Below are 22,897 nucleotides of genomic sequence, written 5' to 3' on the forward strand. Positions count from 1 at the left end.
ACAGGATAAATAATTGTTGACTTATATGCACCCCAGTATGCACACAGGGACCACTCCACTCCTTCTGGAACAGGGCCAGGGACCCACAATGGGAGCGTAAGATGGCACCACCCCACATTGTGGAGGGTTTAGGAAGGGGCCAGCAACAGTGCCAGGAGTTTTTTTTGTGGGTTTTATGTTGTCTTGATTAAGCACTTTCCCAGTTAATGCAGCCCTTTAACTGTTTCCCATAATTTTGAGGAAGGTCTTTAAGACTTCTCTGCCACCTTTGCCTAGGGGTGGGGTTAGAACAATGGCCACCCTCAGAGTGGGGCCAGCGGCCCCCAGGGATCTGAAGTAGCTGATCATAACTAGAGATCTGTGATCAGACCACACATACCTGGAGTTTGGAGGACTAGGTCTTTATGTCCCACCCTGGCACCAGGAGCCTGAGCTCCAGTCCCCATTGCTGCCTGTTTTAAGGCTGGGGGAAGGGGGATGGTAGCCACTGCAAAGAGGGTGGAATTCACTGTTATTTCTTGCAGTTTACCAGCTAGCCTCTTCCTCTAGCTGCTCCGTGGAGATTGAACAGTGTTTTACTAGACTCTGGAGCTTCCAAATAGTTTATTCAGACAGTTTCTACCAGGTCAGTAGTTGTTTTGGTGGAGTGGTGGAGAGACTGATTTCTGGAAGTCCCTACTCCACCATCTTTCCACAGTCCTCAGCAATAATCCATATACTGACTTTAAAAAAAAGGCAAAACAGTCCCTTCCCAACAGGAGGTAAAGCTGTAGGTAACACTTTCCTAGGCTTCCACTAGATAATATTTTGTTTTATGTTACTTGTAAGATTGTGGTGGGAGAGATTATAATGATGTTTTTTTCTTAAAGGCCTATTTTCTTCTGTCCATATGGAATAAACATATTTCTGTCATTTCTTAGATCTGAAACTCAGCATCGAGGCTCTGCTCCCTACTCTGAGAGTGATCTACCAGAGCAGGAGGAGGAGATCTTAGGATCTGATGATGATGAGCAAGAGGATCCCAATGATTATTGTAAAGGTAAGGCTTTCTGAAAGGAGGTATTAAGTAACATATGATCCATCTATTTGTAGCTTCTTGTTTGGATGTTTGATCTATCCATCTAAGCATAGCTTTGGTGCTTTGTCCTTGTTACTTTCCTTTCTCTAAGATATAGGAGACAATATTTGTTGTTATTTTAACTGAGTTTATTAAAACCTAGTTTTAGATTAAATCTATTTTTACCTTTTCTTACTCTTTAAAAATGATAATATGTATTTACCTTAGAAAATGTCAGAAATGTATTAAGCAAAGAGAATAAAATAAAAGCCATCTATAAAATGCTAATACCTTTTCATTGTTTTCTGATAGTGTTGACTACTAAAATAAACTAAACTAGAGTTACAATTACAGGTGTTTAAACTGTATCATAAAGTTGCCTTCTGTCTTTTCTGTTTCTTTATGAGACTTTCCAGGACCCTTTGTTAGGAACTTATGTAATAACAGAACATATTACACCCTCTTCTCAGCAGGCAAAGAAAGGTGTTAAAAATACCTTGATTCCCAATTCTCTTGGCAGCCTTTTGAGGCCTGCCTTTGTTGTTGTTGTTATTGTTGTTGCTTTGTTTTGGTCTTAGCTAATAAATGGAATTCATTAATCTCTCTCCTGAAAAACATTCCAAGACTGCAACTACAAATGAATTTATGTGTGTAGATAAATCTGTTGAAATATTGAAGGGCAAGAATATTGTGATATATAAACTTTGAGAAAAAGTAACTTTTGGCTGCTCTACAAAGCATCATTGGTTCAATCTAAATCATTAGCTTATTTCTTTTGTAACATGAGCTCAGTAATATGGTGTGACTGATTTGGCTATGAAAATTTTCTTCTTTGAATTGATTGTATAGAAGAAACAATTTTTAGTTGATAAAAGGTACATAGATGTTATAAAATGGGATATAAGATACCTTTCCTTACTATTTAAAAGATTGTTTCTCATCCTCCTTTTTCTGATTAAGTTAATATATTCCTTTCATTGTTTCTTCCAGGAGGTTATCATCTTGTGAAAATCGGAGACCTATTCAATGGGAGATACCATGTCATCCGAAAGCTGGGCTGGGGACACTTTTCAACAGTGTGGTTGTCATGGGATATTCAGTAAGTTTTAGTTAGTGATCCTGCAAAAAAGCATTAGTTTATGCGATGCCTAAATGTTTTTGCCTGATTTTCCAGAGATGTTACAGGCTGCAGTCTTGGCTCTAAACTGATTTCTTTATTAGAATTTTATTGTTGACAAGAATCGTTATATTATTTGGCAAATCACTTTCTGTGAAAAATCATTAAGATATATCTGCTTCTGTAGCTTAGAGAAAGGAGATTGATTAAATTAATATACATAAAGCATTTGGAGCATCCAAGTTCAAAGCATTACAAATAATTCAGTAGAGGTATGGTATGTAAATTAATATTTCTCACCAGAGTTAATTAAATTTTTAGATAATATACTAGACCAAGCTATGTAAAATTATTTATTTTCTTCTATTTTGTTCAGCCGTGCAGTCTAAAATTTTTCTTGTATAAAATGACAGGCAATAAAAATATCTTTTAACATTGAATGTTTACCTAAAAGTGTACTTTCTGTCTTTGATGTGATAGTAATTACTAAGTATGCACTTATATACTTTTTATCATTTGATTTTTGTGATTTTTATCATTTTATTTTCACCCAAATATTTCTTCTGACTTCTTATAGGAAAGTACTATGGCTTTTAAGCCTTTGCCATTCAGATATACAGGATACTTCTGAATTGGTAGTTCTTTTCCTTACTTATCCCCATTTCATGGTTTTATGCGGGATTCAGATAGACATTCAGTAGGTGGATTTTTTTAAATTAAGTTTTATTGAGATATAGTCACATACCATACAATCATCCAGTGTACAATCAGTTGTTCACAGTACCATCATATAGTTGTGCATTCATCACAGAAATCAACCTTTGAACATTTTCATTACTTCAAAAAATAAAAATAAAAACAAGAATAAAAATACAAGTAAGTCTCCACCGTCTCCCCTATTATTCATTTAAGCTTTGTCCCCATTTTTCTATTCAACTGTCCATACACTGGATAAAGGTAGTGTGAGCCACAAGTTTTTCACAGTTGCACAGTCACAAGTAAGCTACATAGTTATACAATCGTCCTCAAAAATCAAGGCTACTGGATTGCAGTCTAACAGTTTCAGGTATTTCCTTCTAGCTATTCCAAATCACTAAAAACTAAAAAGGAACATCTATATAATGCATAAGAATAATTTCCAGAATGACCTCTTGACTCTATTTGATACCTCTCAGCCACTGAAACATTTTGTTTCATTTCTCTTCCCCTTTTTGGTCAAGAAGCCTTTCTCAATCCCACAATGCCAGGTCCAGGTTCATCCCCAGGAGTCATGTCCCACTTTGCCAGGGAGATTTGCACCCCTGGAAGTCATGTCCCATGTAGGGGTAGGGCAGTGAGTTAACCTACCAGGTTGGCTTAGAGAGAGAGGCCACATCTGAGCAACAAAAGAGGTTCTCTCGGGGTGACTCTTAGGCACAATTATAAGTAGGCTTAGCCTCTTCTTTGCAGTAACAAGCTTCATAAGGGCAAGCCCCAAGATCGAGGGCTCAGCCTTCTAAATTGGTAGTCCCCAGTGCCTGTGAGAATATCAGTAATTCCCCAGGTGGGGAAGTTTACTATTTCCACATTTTCCCACAGTCCTTCAGCGAGGGCTTTGCAAATACATTTTTATTTTCTACTCAAATTACTTTGGGATGTATCAGGGTTCACCCTAATCTGTACAAACCAACAAGATCTCACTCCCTATTCAAAGTTCCACGTGATTATGGTGTTTAGGTAAATTGACTATACAAGTTAAATTATCTGGTGTGCTACAGACAATATAGATTTTGCACCAAGTAAACATATTGTCCTTTGGTCTCACACAGAATTTGAAGTTTTAAAACACAGTCAACATCGTCCTTTACCTTTTAGTCTGACTTGCCTTAGTCCTAACCAGATCCACTTCATTTGTATGTCTGATTGAATTCTGAACTCTTTTTCAGATTTTTTTACAGTTGCTGTATGGGATAATACGGACATTCATAGCTGCCAAACTCAAGCTCTGAGTCTTGGGTGTCACACAGATACTCAAAATTCTAGGGACAGACCAGGTTATACATAAAAGAGCTCAGCATCTCAGAATTTAGAGGTAATCATTACAACTCAGGAACAGATATGACTGCTGTAAGTGCTTACAGTCTAGGGACCTTTACCATAAGCCTTCCCCTGATAACCTGTGCTCCAAGATTCAATTCTCAGAGTTTGCACATTATAGTTTAGTCCATAATAGTAAGGCATTACAATGTTTGCCTTTTGTTTCTGGCTTATTTCACTCAAAATGTTGCCTTCAAGATCCATTCACCTAGTTGCATTTCTCACAACTTCATTCCTTCTTGCAGCTGTTCAGTATTCTATTGAATGCAAACACCATAGTTCACCATTCTGTTCATTAGTCAGTGTACCCTTAGGCCACTTCCATCCATTGCAAATCGTGAATACTCCCGGCATAAACACCAGTGTGTAAAAGTCCATTCATATCCCTGCTCTCAGTTCTTTCAAGTATATTCCCAGTAATAAGTTTGCAGGATCTTACGATAACACCATATGTAGCTTGTTGTGGAACCACCACACTGCCCTCCATTCTACTGTACCATTCTGCTTCCCAACCAACAGTGAATACCTCTCTCCATGTTTTCTCCAACACCTGTATCTCTCTGTTTGTTTTCTTTCCCCTGCAATTTTATAGTGATACATTCCCATACCATACAGTCATCCATGGTGTATGATCAGTTGCTCACTGTATCATCATATACTTGTGCATTCACCACCACAATCAGTCCTTGAACACATTCATTACTCCAGAAAAAATAAAATAAAATAAGAATAATAAAAAGGATAAAAGAAAAAATTAAAATAAAATAAAATAAAATACAGTAAAAAGGTCATACAGCAACACCAAGAATCCTATACCACTTGCCCCTCCCCCCCCCCGTAGACATTTAGCTTTGGTATATAGCCTTTGTTTAAATTGAAGGAAGTATATTACAGGGTTACTGTTAACTATAGACTTCAGTTTGCATTGATTGTATTTTTCCCCTATACCATCCCATTTTCAATACCTTGCAATGATGACATTCACTTATTCTCCATGTAAAAACTTTCTTAGATTTCTACATTTAATCACCGTCATTGTCCATTCTAGATTTTGCTAAGTTATACCCTCCCAGTTTTTATCTTCTATCTTTCTTTCTGGTGTCCTGCGTACCCCTAGCCTTCCTCTTTCAACTTTACTCACAGTTATCTTTGTTCAGTGTACATACAATATTGTGGTACCATCACACATTATTGTGCTATCTACTTCTGGATCTATATCATCAATCCTGTTGAACATTCTATATTCTATACTCAGAAGGTGGATTTTAACTTGGACAAACTGTTAGGTGACTGACATCTGAGAACAGATTTTCTTCCTGTAAATTAAATCTGGTCACATAGTATTATTAATAGGTACGAGCAAACCCATAGAAATGTAACCCATGTTTGGGTACAGGGAAACAGGAAATCAGTATTTGTATGTTTCTCACTGTCTGCCAGTTATAGTTAAATCTTGGTTTCCCAAAGTAAGAGCAGGATATTTAGTTTTAATTGCCTTTGTTTGTTTCATAGGGGGAAGAAGTTTGTGGCAATGAAAGTAGTTAAAAGTGCTGAGCATTATACTGAAACGGCACTAGATGAAATCCGGTTGCTGAAATCAGTGAGTATTAGGTCATATGTGTGAACTGCAAAGCATTATGAATGAAAAAGTTTATTGAATTAAGACATACCATGTGGTAGGCTCTTTAGCATGGCTAATTTTTACCTTAAAGTGCCAACATCTTTAAAGAGGTAGAGGAAGCTGCAGTATTTGCACATTCAGTGCATGTGGTAGAGAACTGGTATGATGTGCTGTGATCAGATCCACCCCCCCGCCCCCCCCCCCCCACACCATAAGAAACTCTCCAATAAAACCAAAATGTTTATTGAACATGTTTATTTACCAGGTAGCACTGCCATAAATATTTTTCTTTCCTGCTATGGTTAAAAGGAAGGTTGGTTGAAGGAATATGTAACATCTACTGTGTGCTAAAAACAAAAATTGTAAAAATGCATAATATAAAAAGAAATGCTACATTTATTAATTCTGCATATACCTAAAATTTAGGTAAATTTTAATCAAGAGTTTCTTTTCAATTCTGTTGTAAATTAGGAGGATACAGTGTGATGGAAGGAGCTTAAACTCAAGAGTTAGAAAACCTGAGTTTTAGGCCCATCTGTATCTTGTATGCCCTCAAACTCACCATTTTATTTCTTCTGAGTCTTAGATTTTTTATTTGTATAATGAGGGTATTTGACCAGGAGAACTCTAAGGCAATACCTTTCAGAAGTGCTAGTCTGTATGATGATAAGAACTTTGTTCCAAAAAGTAAATCAACATGCTGCGTCCTTCATTGAGAAAGTTTTCTATGAAAAAAAAGTCAGCTAAATAAACAATATGGTTAGTGTTGATTCGCATCCTGCAAAAAAAAGCTCCTCAATTCCCCTTGGCCTAATAACCATCAGTTAATCTGGGGGTCACATGTTGAGCAGTAAAATGGTTGAATTAGAAAAATAGTCCTTGTTATATTTCCTTTTGTGGACTACCTAAATTCTTTGCCTACTGAGCTATTGAAATTTTAGTATATCTTACAAATTTGTATGAGCTCTTTATTTTGAGTTATTAATCCTTTGTTATATTTGCAACAGGTATTCCCTTCAGCCACATGCCTCTCACTCCCCACCAATTTGGCTTGTTTCCATGCTTCCCCCCCCCCTTTTTTTAAATTATATTCAGTTTTATTGAAATATATTCACATACCATACAGGCATCCATGGTGTACAATCAACTGTTCACAGTACCATCATATAGTTATGCATTCATCACCCCAATCTATTTTTGAACATTTTCCTTACACCAGAAAGAATCAGAATAAGAATGAAAAACAAAAGTAAAAAAAGAACACCCAATCATCCCCCCATTCCACTCTGTTTTTCATTTAGTTTTTGTCCCCATTTTTCTACTCATCCATCCATACACTAGATAAAGGGAGTGCGATCCACAAGGTTTTCACCATCACACTGTCACCCTTTGTAGTCTACATTGTTATACAATCTTCAGGAGTCCAGACTACTGGGTTGGAGTTTGATAGTTTCAGGTATTTACTTCTATATAGTGCATAAGAATGTCTACCAGAGTGACCTCTCGACTCTACTTGAAATCTCTCAGCCACTGAAACTTTATTTTGTTTCATTTCACTTCCCTGTTTGGGTCAAGATGTTCTCAATCCCACGATGCCGGGTCCAGATTCATCCCCGGGAGCCATATCCCGTGTTGCCAGGGAGATTTCCACCCCTGGGAGTCAGGTCCCACGTGGGGGAAGTACAGTGAGTTCACCTGCCAAGGTGGCTTAGTTAGAGAGAGAGGGCCACATCTGAGCAACAAAGAGGCACTCGGGGAGACTCTTAGGCACAATTATATGCCAGTTAATCCATGCTTTCCCTTTGGCTAAATACTATCTCTTCTCTAAATACTTTCTCTTCTCCACCACAGGTTCGTGATTCAGACCCTAATGATCCAAACAGAGAAATGGTTGTTCAACTATTAGATGACTTTAAAATATCAGGAGTTAATGGAACCCGTATCCTTTTAAAGAAGATATTTGAAAATTAGTCATGTAATAACTTTATTTGAAAGATTGCGCTGATGTTTTTTCTCAAATCAAACTGTAATAAAATTACTTTCCTGTGTTGTAAACTTCTAAACAGAAGTGAATAATGTCTGTCTTTGTATGGTTTGATTTTTTCAAGGTACACTTTAGGGTTTTTTCCTCTGACTTCAGGCAGATTTAACTGAAGTCAAAAGAACTTTTTTAGAAAATATTCCTATATAATTAAGTAAAGATTCTATGAGATTTATTAGTTTTAGCACCGAAATTTTAAAGAAATAACTGTTAATGAGAAATACCACACTAAACAAAGAATTTAAGGCATCACTATATTTGTTATTCACCAAGCCTTAACGATGAGGGGACTGTGCATGTAAGGTTATGCCTATAGTCTAAACAAACTGTTTTGTTTTGTTTATACCTGGTGTTTTAGAATTTTGAGCTAAAAGGAACCTTAACTGATTTGTTATTATCAAAGTGACATGGTGAAATGACTGAAATTTTGCTGTAACGGCTGTGGTTATAAAGATTATCAGATTTTTTAGTGAAAGATGAAATAGAATCTCAGTTAGATTGGAGAATACAAAATTACCTGTTTGTAAACTATTTAAAGATGTACGAGAAAAGGTATTTCATATACCGTTCTACTTACCTTGCATGTTTAGCTTCTTTTAACACATTCTTAATTGCCAGTGCTGATTTTTTTTTTCCTTTTTCTTTTTTTTTTTTTTTGTTTTTTTAAGGAGACAGGCTACATATAGCTCTGTAGTTTTATGTGGACTATGGGAAGAGATTTGAACAGAGGCAGAAAGAAGGGATGAGAAAGGAAGGAAAGCAGGTGATAATGTGGAAAGATGTTATGTATCATTCTGAAGTTACTTGTGAGTCATTTCCTTGGAGAAATACGTGTTACAGATTCCCACATCTCTAAGGAAAATTGCTACAAGAGTCATCCCATTTTTAAAACAGGATGTGTTCCAATTGTGGTGAATTTGTAGATGGCTTAGTTTGTATCTCTGTTTCTGTGTTTTCAAAGTGTTAAGAAGAAGGCTATACTAAGAAAGAATCTGTATAAGGAGTCACAATGATCACTAGATTCTCTCTCCCCATTATTTAATCTTAATAGTGTTTGCTGTGCTAAATTTCTATACTAATTTAGAAAGGTTAAAATAAAACTGCAGAAATATTCTAAATACTCTCCTCAGTAATATTGAGTGCCTTTATTTGATTCTAAGAAAGAAGGCTTTTTTTTTTTCATGATAATTTTTTATTAGAAAATTTGTAGGTTTACAGAGAATTCCTGCATAAAATACATAAAATATGGTTCCCATATATCACCCTATTATTAACATCTTGCATTAGTGTGGTATATTTATTGTAATTCATGAAAGAACATTTTTATAATTACACTATTAACTATAATTGTACTATTAACTGTAGTCCATCGTTTACAATAGGGCTCACTGTTGTACTGTCCCATGTTGTCGTCTTTTAAAATTTTTATTCTAGTAACATATATAGAAACTAAAATTTCCCCTTTTAACCACAGTCACATATATAATTCACTGCTGTTAATTACGGTCACAATGTTGTGTTACCATCTCCACCATCTATTACCAAAACTTTACAGTCAACCCAAATAGCAGCTCTATACTACTCAAGTATTAACTCCGCATTCCCTATCCCCAACCAGGACCCTAGTAACCTGTAGTCCAGATTCTGACTCTATCAGTTTGCTTATTGTAATTACTTCGTATCGGTGAGATCATACAATATTTGTCCTTTTGTGTCTGGCTTATGTGACTCAACATGATGTCTTCAAGATTCATCTGTGTTGTCACATGTATCAGAACTTCATTCCTTTTTATAGCTGCATAATATTCCATTGTGTGTGTTTATCACATTTTATTTACTTTCTCTGGTTGGTGGAAACTTGGGTTTCTTCCATCTTTTGGCAATTGTGAATAATACCACTATGAACATTGGTGGGCAAATATCTGTTTAAGTCCCTGCTTTGAATTCTTTTGAGTATATACATAGAAGTGAGATTGCAGGATCATGGTAATTTACTTTCTAAGGAACCACCAAACCATATTCCACAGCTGCTGCACTATTTTACATTCCTACCAGCAATGAGTGTTCTGGTTTCTTCACATCCTCTCCAACACTTTTCTGTTTTTTTAATAGTAGCCATTTTAATGAATGTGAAATGGTATTTCATGATGGCTTTGATTTACATTTCCCTAATGGCCAATGATGTTCTAGTTTGCTAATGCTTCTGGAAAGCAAAACACCAGAACTGAATTGGCTTTTATAAAAGGGGATTTATTTGATTACGCAGTTACAGTCTCGAGGCCATAAAGTGTCCGAGGTAATGCATCAACAATTGGGTACCTTTACTGGAGGATGGCCAATGGTGTCCAGAAAACCTCTGTTAGCTGGGAAGGCACGTGGCTGGTGTCTGCTCCAAGTTCTGGTTTCAAAATGGCTTTCTCCCAGGATGTTCCTCTCTAGGCCATAGCTCCTGTTCAGAATGTCACTTTCAGTTGCTCTTGGGGTGTTTGTCCTCTCTCAGCTTCTCCGGAGCAAGAGTCTGCTTTCAACAGCTGTCTTCAAACTGTCTCTCATCAGCAGCTACTCTCTCAGCTTCTATGCATTCTTCAAAGTGCCCCTCTTTGGCTGTGGCAAACTTACTCCTTCTGTCTGAACTTATATAGTGCTCCAGTAAACTAATCAAGGCCCACGCTGAATGGGCAGGGCCACACCTCCATGGAAATTATGCAGTGAAAGATCTCACCTACAGTTGAGTGATCACAGCTCCATGGAAACATCCGATCAAAAGTCTGCAACTCAATCAACACCAATAGGTTTCCTGCCCACACAAGACTGGATCAAAGATAATGGAGTTTTGGGGGACATAATACATCCAAACTAGCACACTGAGTATCTTATCATGTGTTTTTTGACCATTTGTATATCTTCTTTAGATAAATGGCTATTTAGGTCTTTTGCTCAGTTTTTAATTGGGTCGTTTGTCTTTTTTGAGTTGTAGGGTTTCTTATATATTCTGGATATTAAACCCTTATCAGATATGTGATTTCTAAATAGTTTTTCCCATTGAGTAGGTTGGTTTTTTGTTTTTTTGTTTGTTTTTTTTTTTTTTTTTACTTTCATGATAGATGCTTTTGCACAAAAGTTTATAATTTTGGTGAGGTCCAATGTATCTATTTTTCTTCTGTTGCTTGCACTTTGAATGTAAAGTTTTTGCCTAACATAAGACCCTGAAAATGTTTCCCTGCATTTTCTTCTAGGAGTTTTATAGTCCTGGTTCCTATATTAGGTCTTTGATCCATTTTGAGTTAATTTTTATATAGGGTATGAGATAGGGGTCTCTCTTCATTCTTTGCCTGTGGATATCCAGTTCTTGTAGCACTACTTGTTGAAGAGATGTTCTTTCCTAGTTGAGTAGACTTTGGCAGCCTTGTCAAAAATCAGTTGCCCATAGATTGAGGCTGTATTTCTGAACTTGGTGTATTTATCCTTGTGCCATTACTCTCCTGTGTTGACCCGTGTAGCTTTGTAATGAGTTTTAAAGTTGAAAGTGTGGGTCTTCCAACTTCATTCTTCTTTTTCAGGATGGTTTTGGCTATTCGGGGCTCCTCACCCTTCCAAATAAATTTGATTGGCTTTTCCATTTCTGCAAAGAAGGCTATTGGAGTTTGGATTGGAATTGTGTTGGTTATGTAAATCACTTGGAGTAGAATTGACATCTTCATTATATTTAGTCTTTCAGTACATGAGCATGGATGTCTTTCCGTTTATCTAGGTCTTTGATTTCTTTTAGCAAAGTTCTGTAATTTTCTGTATAGAAGTCCTTTACATTTTTCATTAAATTTATTCCTAGACGCTTGATTCTTTTAGTCGCTATTGTGAATGAAATTTTTTTCTTGAGCTCCTCCTCAGCTTCCTCATTACTAGTGTATAGAAACTGCTGATTTTTGCGAGTTGATCTTATATCCTGCCACTTTGCTGAACTCATTTATAAGCTCTAGTAGCTTGTTTGGGATTTTCCATATATAACATCATGTCATCTGCAAATACTAAAAGTTATACTTCTTCCTTTCCAATTTGGATGCCTTTTATTTTCTTTTTCTTGCCTAACTGCTCTGGCTAATACAATGTTGAATTACAGTGGTGACAGTGGACAATTGAGATGATCATGTGTTTTTTTCTTTCGTTTTGTTGATTTGGTGTATTACATTAATTGCTTTTCTTATGTTGAATCTACCCTTGCCTACCTGGGATAAAACCCACTTAATCATGGTATATAATTCTTCTGATACGTTGTTGGATTTGATTTGCAAGTGTTTTGTTGAGGATTTTTGCATCTATATTTATTAGAGAAATTCGCTCTCTACTTTTCCTTTTTGTACTATCTTTATCTGGCTTTGGTATTAGGGTGACGATCACCTTAAAGAATGAGTTAGGCAGTGTTCCCTCCTCTTCAGTTTTTTGGAAGAATTTGAGCAAGACTGGTATTAATGCTTCTTGGAATGCTTGCTAGAATTCACCTGGGTCCTGGGCTTTTCTTTGTAGGGAGGTTTTTTGCTGACTGATTCTATCTCTTTACTTGTAATTAGTTTGTTGAGGTCTTCTATTTCTTGTAGAGTCAGTTTAGGTGGTTTGTCTGTTTATAGGAATTTGTCCATTTCATCTAGGTTGTCTAATTTATTGGCGTACAGTTGTTCATAGTATCCTTTTATGATCCTTTATATAATTCTATGGGGTCAATAGTAATGTTCCCCCTCTCATTTCTGATTTGATTTGCATCTTTTCTCTTTTTTTCTTTAGCAGTCTAGCCAAGGGTTTGTCAATTTTATTGACCTTTTCTAAAAACCAACTTTTGGCTTTATTAATTTTCTCTCTCTCTCTCTCTCTCTCTCTCTCTCTTTACTTCTTTCCATCTGCTTCCCTTTGGGGTTAGTTTGCTGTTCTTTTTCTCATTTCTGCACGTGTGCAGTTAGGTCTTTGATTTTAGCTCTTCTTTTTTTAATGTAAGCTGTTAGGGCTATAAATTTCCCTCTCAGCACTGCCTTAGCTGCATCCATAAGTTTTGATATGTTGTGTTCTTGTTTTCATTTATCTCAAGATACTTAATTGATTTCCTTTGTAATTTCTTTTTTGACCCACAGCTTGTTTAAGAGAGTGTTATTTAACTTCCATTTATTTTTAGATTTTCCAGTTCTCTGCTGGTTGATTTCCAGCTTTATTCCATTTTAGTCGAGAAGATGCTTTGTATAATTTCAGTCTTTCTGAATTTGTTGAGACTTGTTTTGTGACCCAACATGTGGTCTATCCTGTGGAATGATCCATGTGCATTTGAAAAGAATGTATATCCTGCTGTTTTGGGGAACAGTGTTCTCTCTATGTCTGTTAGCTATAGTTCATTTATCATATTATTCAAATTCTCTTTTTTCTTATTGATCTTCTGTCTAGATGGTCTATCTATTGGTGAGAATGGTGTATTGAACTCTCCACCTGTTATTGTAGAGGTGTCTATTTGTCCCTTCAGTTTTACCTCATGTATTTTGGGACACCAAGTTTAGGTGCGTAAATATTTATGATTCTTAGTTCTTCTTTGTGGAGCACCCCTTTTATTAATATATAGTGTCCTTCTTTGTCTCTTATAAGACTTTTTGACTTACGGTCTATTTTGTCTGATATTAGTCTGGCTTCCCCAGCTCTTTTTTGGTTAAAAAGGTACCAGCTTAGCTTCAGTAGCATACATGATCTCTGCTTACATATCCCTGTTTCCCTTCTTTATGTTGTTTTTGTCCCACTTAAGCACTTGATATTTTGCATGTCTGTTATCAGGAAATATGCCTTTTTCTTGTTCAATTGTATTCTAATTCTTAATGAATTAAAGAATAGAGTTGTGTATTGAGGATCCGGTACTGTTTGGTTTTGCATTTACCCTTTTCGTTACCCTTACTGGTGATGTCTTTTCCTTTCAACCTGAAGAATTCCCTTTAATAATTCTAATGGGTCAAGTCTCTTGTTTATGAAGTCTCTCAGTTTATGCTTATCTCTGAATATTTTAAAGTCTCCCTCAGTTTTGAAGGTCAGTTTTGCTGGAGAAAAAATTGGGGGCTGGCAGGTTTTCTCTTTCAGTACCTTAAATATATCATACCATTGCCTTCTTGCATCCGTGGTTTCTGATGAGAAAATTTTGCTTAATGTTATTGCACTTACTTTGTATGCGATAAGTAGCTTTTCTCTTGCTGCCTTCAGAATTCTCTCCTTAACCGTGGCTTTTGACATTCTGATTAATTAGGTTGTATATTGGAATACGTCTTTTGGGATTTATTCTGTTTGGAGTATGTTGTGCTTCTTGCACATTTATATCTTTTATAAGAGTTGGGAAATTTTTAGCAATCATTTCCTCAGATATTCTTTTTGCCCCTTTTCCCTTCTCTTCTCCTTCTGAGACACCCATGAGGTATATGTTTGCATGCTTTGTGCTGCCATTCAAATCCTGAGTCCCCGATCAGTTTTTCCCATTCTTTTCTCTGTTATCCTGTCTGTAAGATTTCAATTGCCCTGTTTTCTAGTTTGTTTATTCTTTATTCTGCCTGTCCAAATTTGCTATTGTATGCCTCTAGTGTAGTTTTAATCTCTTCTGTTGTGCCTTTCATACCCATAATTTGTTTCTTTTTATACTTTCAAATTCCTCTTTATGCTCACTCATTGTCTTCTTCATATACTTTTTCTCTTTGTGCATATTTTCTACCATCTCCTTGAATTGATTCAGATTTGTTTGAACATCTTTGATTAGTTGTTACAACTTCTCAGTCTCCTCTAATGTTTTGTTTCCTTGACTGAGCCATATATTCCTGTTTCTTAGTATGTCTTGTATTTTTTTCCTGATATCTAGGCATCTGATTCTCTTGATAAATTAACTCTGAAGGTCCATTTTTCTCTCTTGTCTAGGGTTTATTGTTGATTGGCTTTATGTCAAGGCTCTGCTTTGATGCTTGGAATAGACTTTAGAATAGCTGTGTTTAACTGTTTAGATTTTCTCAGCTCTTCTTCATCTGATTCTGACCCTGGATATGCAGTGCAATTTTTAAGTTTCCCCTTTATGTGCGATTGTTTCCCCTCCAGGAGAGAGCTTCCTTTCCTCTGTTCCTTCTCTGGGAATTTTGATCTATTCTGTTTGTGTATTTTGCAGAATTTTCTCCCCAGCTCCTATCATTTGTTTGAATTCTCTCCTTCACTCAGTGCCCTGTTTTCCTTACACTTTTCAGTTCTGGTACCCGCCCTATCTTACAGCAGTTCAGTGTAAATGCCTTCCTTCCATCCTACCCCCACCCCCCTTTTTTTTTCTGAGGCTTTTCTGCCTCCTGTTTCTTCCCTATTAGGGTATCCTGCTTCCCAGGCGAGCCAGATATGGTCACTTCAGAAAAGTCTGTTTTGTCTTTAGTTTGTCCAGCCAACTGAAAGTAAATTTAATGAGGGCACAGTAGTTCATGCCAGCATTTCTATATTGTGGTCTCCTTTTATTCCCCCTGGGGTCCCTTTTATATGTAGCATTCTTCAGTAGCTATGTTCCACCCTGGTTTTCTGAGAACTTAGGTCCCTGTAAGAAGGCTTTTTTTAAACCATTGAAATATCTTAGTATATTTGAATTTCAAGTCCCAAGATATTTTCAAGAATTGCTAGGTGATATCTCTGTAGTTTCTGTCTCTGTGGTCCCTGTTTTATTCTTTTTCCCCTTTTTCCTTAGTCATTTCTCTCCAACCTTCTTCCTGCTTGTTTCCCAATTGTCTTGGCTCCTGCATGATGTGCTGCTATTAGAGAGTGTAAAGGATATAACTGAGTACTGTGTTAAGGATTAATGAGTTGTGTCATTTTCCTATCCCCCATCTCTCCATACTTGCATGGAAATACATGTCCCTATTTTTCTTTATCTCTTGATATCATGCTTTCTCTGTGGAGCACTGTCCTTTCTCCTTTTGAAATATAAAGGACCCCACGCTAGAAAGATAGCTACTGTAGGCATTAGTACAAGATGGTTCATTCTATTTCCATGGACACTCGATGATCTCCTCTATTTTTATACCTTTTATCAATCTTCTCTCACCCATGCTGTTTGCCTGTTCCCTTTTGCTCTTTAACCAGTTAATTATCATATTCTTGTCAACTCATTGTAATATTGCATGTATCTATCCTTTTATATTTTTAGCTATTTAATGTGTGGTCATTTTTATGTTACTGCTTACACATTAACACAACATAATGTTATCAACTTGTAATGCTTTTCTCAACAAATCAAAGTTAAGGTTGAAGGATATTAGAGAATAGCTTTAAAATATTCTATTTTTATTTTTCTGTGTTTTTAAAAAACCCATTATGGTAAGTTTCACACATAAGAAATAGAATAATCTAATAAATCTCCTTATTCACATTAAACATTTCAAAAGTTATCAACTCATAGCCAATCTTGTTTTGTCTGTACTTCCTGATAATTTATAGTAAATCTTAGATATATTATTTCATCTATAATTATTTCAGAATATATCTCTAAAAGACAAGGACTCCTATAATTATAACCTCAACACAGTTGTACCTAAAAAAAATTGGGACCAGTATCTTAGTCATCAAGTATCATTGTTTCAGTTTCTCAGATGTCTCATACTTTTTTCGTTCTTTTAGTTTGTTTATGCTTATTTGCATCAGGATCAAAATGGTTGGTTGATAATATTGCTTAATCTCTTCTATTTCCTTTTTGTCAAATTTATTGAGATGTAATTTACTTACAGTAAAATACACTGCTTTTAAATGTACAGTTTGAGCAGGTTTCATACCTGTGTACAGTAGTGTAACCACAAATATTGTCATGACATAGAATATTTCCATCACCCCAAAAAGTTCCCTGCTTCCTCTTTGTCTCTCTTCATCTATAGGTCCCTTATCCATCTTGTTTTTTCCCATGTAATTTATTTGAAATTACTTAAGTATCATATCTTGACTTTCTAATTTATGGAGAAGCATCTGAGGGTGGAAGCCATCAACATCTTATTCCCAAAATCTTTGTAGTGCCTTATACACTACTAGGCTCAAAGATTATTCCTGCTACATAGTGTGATCAGATGTCCATACATAAAAAGAACACATGGTGGCACTAGAATCAAAATTAGTTTTATAAACTACAGAGCTTAATAAAGCAAGTCAGTTCTCTATTTTGAAAAAATGTTGAGATTTGTGTTTTTTAGATTATGTTTTGGTACATTGTCTTTTATAGTTAAGGTGGAGTTTGGTTGTCCTTATAGTGAAACTAGATTGAGACCTATTGAGTGTAGGACTTTTTACCCTTTACATTAGTTTGACATTAAGGTAGAAAGTGCTTTACCTGAATCTAATCAATAGCTTAAACCTAATGCTTTCACTAGTTATATCAGTAAACTGGACCCACAGAATTTTCTGGATGTTTTCCAGTGAGTTTTTCGGGGAACGTTTTCAGTGGTTATAGCACTAGCCTTTAGAATTTCAGAATATTGATAGCTACATATTTTTTCTGTCAAGCTCTACAGCTTTTTATATTGAAAAAAAAAAGATGGAACACATCTTGTCTTACTGCTGTTCTTTTGTGCCTTCCCTTTTATCCTTAACAAACCTTTAGATATCTGCATGGTATTTGAAGTTTTGGGCCATCATCTGCTCAAGTGGATCATCAAATCAAATTATCAGGGGCTCCCACTTCCTTGTGTCAAAAAAATTATTCAGCAAGTATGTATCTCAGCCTTTTTTATGTGAAGATTTTTTATTTTCTTAAAGTGTCAGGAGTTTCCAATTCCATTTTATGTGGGTTTATTGTTTTTACTCTGTTTTTAAATGTTTAGTATAATCATTTTTCCTCAGGTTCATCTCAAATAATAATTAATAGAGAGGAAGTTGTCTAAGGTGCCAGACTTTGGTTGCAAACATTAATTATGTATTAATAGAGAATCCCTATGTCAAATTATTACCATCTCTTTATAAAACATTATTTGTGGGCATTTTCTAATTTTCTAAATAGCCTTTGATATACAGCATAGAATTTTACCGTTAGGAATATAAAAATATTTCAAGGGGCAAATAATTTGTTTGGGTAATGTGCTTTGGTGGAAAGAAGCAAGAGACCTCATTTCTTCTTCAGTGAGGAAATTTGAATTTGAAGATATCTGAATCTCTTTCAATCATGTACATTTCAAACATGATTCAAACATGTTTTGAACATTTATTCTCAGTCTTTATAATGTACTTAAAGGATATATTCAAATAGCATTAGCTTTGTAAAACTTGGAAAAACTCATTATTATAAACTCTTGGTTTTGTTTGTAAAGTTTACAATTACTCTTTCTGGAAACATTTCTTTGCGCTTTAAAAAAGATGCTTTATTCTCTATGAAGAACTCTGTCATACAGTTATTATTTTTTTTTAAATCTTGTACTGTGATTTCTTCCTTCTCCAGAAAGACTTGTATTCTGTTTGCAAGTCTTTACTGATCTGTTCCCATTTAGGTCTTACAGGGTCTGGATTATTTACACACCAAGTGCCGCATCATCCACACTGACATTAAACCAGAAAACATCTTGTTATCAGTGAATGAGCAATACATTCGGCGGCTGGCTGCAGAGGCTACCGAATGGCAACGATCTGGAGCTCCTCCACCTTCCGGATCTGCAGGTATATTTTTTGGGGGGGCTTTGCTTGTATTAGAAGTTGTTCAGAGAAATTCTTATTCTTAGTCTATTACCAGGAAATTAAGTAACACACCAGTCATTTATTAAACAATAAAAAACAGCAAATACTTTTGTGTAAGAAATAGTCATAGCCTTCAAGAAACTTATTTTATTCTTAGTATTCTCATAGATGTGTTGTATATTATAAAAGCTGATACAAGTTGTTGCTTTGAAACTTTTTTTCTTTTGGTTTGATGGCCATTTTTTATTTTATTATCTTGATCACATACATGTGCTTCCTTATGAATCAGCGATCCGTGAAGAGGCAATATAACATTTGTGTTAAGAGGTTGGGTTTACCTATCATTGATGCCTTCTTACCTTGGACACTTTATAGCCTTAAGACTGTAACTGTGTAACCAAATAAATTCCCTTTATAAAAGCCAAAAAAAAAAAGAGGTTAGGTTTAAGCATTGGAGTTGGACAGACCTAGATTGAATGCTGACTTCATTGTTTGGCTCATTGACCCTGGGCTAGTTACTTGACTTCATTTTCCGTCATGTAGGAGTTTTGGAGAGTAAATGTCATGTGATAGCAGTTAGTTGACATGTGATAGCAGTTAGTTGTATCCCACACAGTGTTACGTGCCAAAGAAATAGTGCTAAAGAAATGATGGCTGGTATGATCATGATGATTTCTTCCATTTTTAGTAAGGGTTTTAATTTTACTAATTTAATCATATTTGAGGAACTTCCTTGATACTCAGGTTGAAATACCAGATATCATAGGCTTCCTTTAAAAAGAAAGATGAAAGATTCTACTTCATGCCAGAGCTAAACTAATATATATAACATTATATATAGCAACATAATGTAATCCCTGATGCTACCTTGACTCCCCTGTTAAAATTTACAAGTGCCAAGAGGAAAGAATTGAAGATGGGAGTCCCGGGAAGGAAATGAGGAGGATGGCCTGTCACTTTCTATTTTAGGCAGTACATGGGAATGAGAAATAGGTGGTTTTAGCAGTATTGGTAGTGGAAGCCAGAAATGGGGACTTAGTTCTTTGCGTATATTGATGCTATCTGGGGGAGAATTTAATTTACTTGAACTTATTTTACATTAGTCAGATTTTAAATGCATTATTTCTTTTTTAAAAGTGTAACTTCTACTAATGTAGCTTAAAAACAATAGTTTTCTCTGCATTATAGGTTTTATAAGAATGAGTTTTCTCTTATCTGTCTTATCTGAACTTTAGTTTATATTGCCTGCTGAATGCCAGGGTTCTTACTTGATTTTCTTTTCCTTTCAGTCAGTACTGCTCCCCAGCCTAAACCAGTAAGTATAAGGTTTCTATATTTAATTCTTGTCTATGGGCAGCATGGGTTCTTTTGTCATGGATGGTCACAATTTGTTTAAAGTTTGGAAACCAGAGAAAAAAAAATTTCTGCTCTTCTATTGTTTTCTCCAATAAATTCCCATGCGTCTTCCAGGACGTTTGTATTGATGAGGCTTCTATTAATTTGAGTGTGTCTTAGAATACACTAGCCCCACAGACTTCTCAGAAAACCAAGATTTGTTGTTAATTTTGTTATATTTGTTTTTTTAAAGAGTATCTGCATTTTATAAGTTAATGAAAAACTTAAGTGCTACGTTAGGAAAGTAAAATTTAGTTAGGAAATAATTAAAGTTAACAGTTATCTCCAACTGAGGGTAATAGATTAGCCACCTGAAGGCTTTATCTGTTTGTAATCTCCGCCCAGGCTGACAAAATGTCAAAGAATAAGAAGAAGAAATTGAAGAAGAAGCAGAAGCGCCAGGCAGAATTACTAGAGAAGCGAATGCAGGAAATTGAGGAAATGGAGAAAGAGTCGGGCCCTGGGCAAAAAAGACCAAACAAGCAAGAAGAATCAGAGAGTCCTGTTGAAAGACCCTTGAAAGAGAACCCATCTAATAAAATGACCCAAGAAAAACTTGGTATAAATAGAGCATCACGAAAATTACTTTTTAGCAAACTTTAACAGTATTTATGATTGTTATATAATACAGTGGTTTCATGCATACAACACTCTGGGGGTGTCCTTGTATAGTAAGAATACAGAAATTGTCATAAATGTTAGGCAGGAATATTTAAATGTAATTTCTAACTTTTCTCAGGAAATGAAACTAGACTTCATATAGCATTTGGGTAAGGATAAGAAGATCTTTGTCCTTCTCTAAATAGATGCCCAGTCATGTTATTTATGTCATCCAGTGTACGTTCTAGAAAATGTTTTAATCTTGTCAAGAAAGTTTTCTCTTCTTTCACTCACACACATATGCATAGATCCTTTTTGTTTGTTTGTTTCTTAGAAGAGGCATGTACCATTGTCCAGAATCAAACACTTATGGAGCGTGATGTGGAGGGTGGCGCAGCAGAAATTAATTGCAATGGAGTAACTGAAATTGTTAATTATTCTGAGAACAGGAATAAAGAGACACTGAGGCTTAAAGACGATCTACATAATGCTAATAACTGTGGTGTCCAAAATTTGAAGCAGGAACCTAGTTTCCTAAGCTCACAAAATGGAGACAGCAGCACATCTCAAGAAACAGACTCTTGTACACCTACAACCTCAGAGGTATCAGATACCATGGTGTGCCAGTCTTCAAATACAGACCAGTCATTCAGTGAACAGGACATCAGCCAACTTCAAGAAAGCATTCGTGCAGAGATACCCTGTGAGGATGATCAAGAGCAGGAACATAATGGACCATTGGACAACAAAGGTACTTATGTAGACACTTTTACCCCTGAATAGCATATTCATGAATTTCTAGACTTAAAGTGCCTTTGTTTTTGTAAATACAGCTGTAAAGTTGGTGTCCAAGTTACCTTAATATATAAATCTCTAGATGGCTTTCAGTTTTGTTATTCACTTACTGAGTGTGCAGCGTTTCACTTGTTGCAATGAGGACAGTGGTTTTAATTAAAGAAACTCAAGGCATTGCTGTACCCTTTTTATTATAGAAAATTTATTGTAGGTTACCAGCTGGAGGCCTGAGTATATTACCTCAGAGACCTTTATTAAGGTATTCCTATGTTCATTGAAGTCTTATTGATAGCGCCTATTGTTTATAGGAAAATCCACTGCTGGAAATTTTCTTGTTAATCCATTGGAGCCAAAAAATGCAGAAAAACTCAAAGTGAAGATTGCTGATCTTGGAAATGCCTGTTGGGTGGTAAGTTAAACTTGTTTCAGTGGTATGTTTCTTTCATAGTGACCAGGAATGAGTAAGAATTTGGACTTAATTTTGCTAAAATAAAAAACACCTACAATTCTTTACCCAGATTACCAGTTATATTTTAGGAATCTTTTTTTCCTTTTAATCTTTTGTTATAGGAAAGTTCAAATATACTTAACAAAAGTAGAGAGAAAGGTACGATGAAATAATCCCCTACCCTCACTTCATGTACCTGTCATCAATATTCAGTAATGTCAGCTCCTGGCCAGTCTTGTTTTCTGTGTATCCCCCATCCACTTTCATACTCTTGATGCCAAGATTCACACTTTTTCCCCTGTTTTCAAAATTGGCATCTAACTTTACAAACTCTAACTTTCTTTTAATTTACTTAACATAATTTGGACACTTCTCTTTATCAATCAAAAATTTACATAAAATTCAATCAGTTACATAGTATTTCCTTGTATTCTGTAACCTTTACAGATTCAACTTTTGGCAGTTCTTTATGATGAACATCTTTCTCAAGAATCTTTTTGTCCTTAGGACATAAAATTCCTATCAGGGAGATGTTAGATCAAAATTTGGGTGCTTTTTCTGAAGTGCTTTTTTGATGTATGGTGCCTAATTACTTTCCAGAAATGCTGCATCAGTTATTCCACCTTTAACAACTCTGGGAAGTATTTTTCTTTTTTAAACTTCTCCATTCCTCTGATTGAATAATGGGACCTCATTTTAATTAATAAATTATTTTATTAATATTGCTTTTTACTATATGCCTAGTAAAGAAGGGTTTTTGGGTTATTTTTAATGAACATCTTTTTAAAATCAACAATATAATGATTTGCACATAAATGACACTACTCGAAAAGCCGTGTGCTTTGTGAATAGGAATGTTGAAGATCATTGAGCTGTTGAAAATCTACTATGATAGGTTTTATGCTTATTTTTTATTACTTCAGATTCCCTATTCCATATAACATCATGTTCATAAACCAGAATGGTCTCAGTTCCAAAACTGATTCTAGAATATTGCAGTGACATTTTAGAAAAAAAAGTCAGAGCCTGGCACTGACTGACAGAATGGTGGAACAACTTTCCAAGTAAAAAGAATT

At 35.5% G+C, this 22,897-nt stretch overlaps 1 protein-coding gene across 1 annotated transcript in view; it reads left to right on the top strand.

Annotated features, from left to right (window-relative positions):
- SRPK1 (SRSF protein kinase 1) overlaps positions 1 to 22,897 on the top strand; it is a 155,721-nt gene that overhangs the window by 81,239 nt on the left and 51,585 nt on the right. Inside the window, 10 exon segments of the mRNA XM_037842409.1 lie at positions 921 to 1,039; positions 2,048 to 2,156; positions 5,763 to 5,850; positions 7,723 to 7,810; positions 17,520 to 17,626; positions 18,400 to 18,565; positions 19,873 to 19,898; positions 20,324 to 20,537; positions 20,913 to 21,329; positions 21,682 to 21,782. Coding sequence (XP_037698337.1) covers positions 921 to 1,039; positions 2,048 to 2,156; positions 5,763 to 5,850; positions 7,723 to 7,810; positions 17,520 to 17,626; positions 18,400 to 18,565; positions 19,873 to 19,898; positions 20,324 to 20,537; positions 20,913 to 21,329; positions 21,682 to 21,782 — 1,435 coding nt within the window.

This window comes from Choloepus didactylus, chromosome 7, assembly GCF_015220235.1.
Source record: "Choloepus didactylus isolate mChoDid1 chromosome 7, mChoDid1.pri, whole genome shotgun sequence".
In the NCBI taxonomy this organism is placed as follows: domain Eukaryota; kingdom Metazoa; phylum Chordata; class Mammalia; order Pilosa; family Megalonychidae; genus Choloepus; species Choloepus didactylus.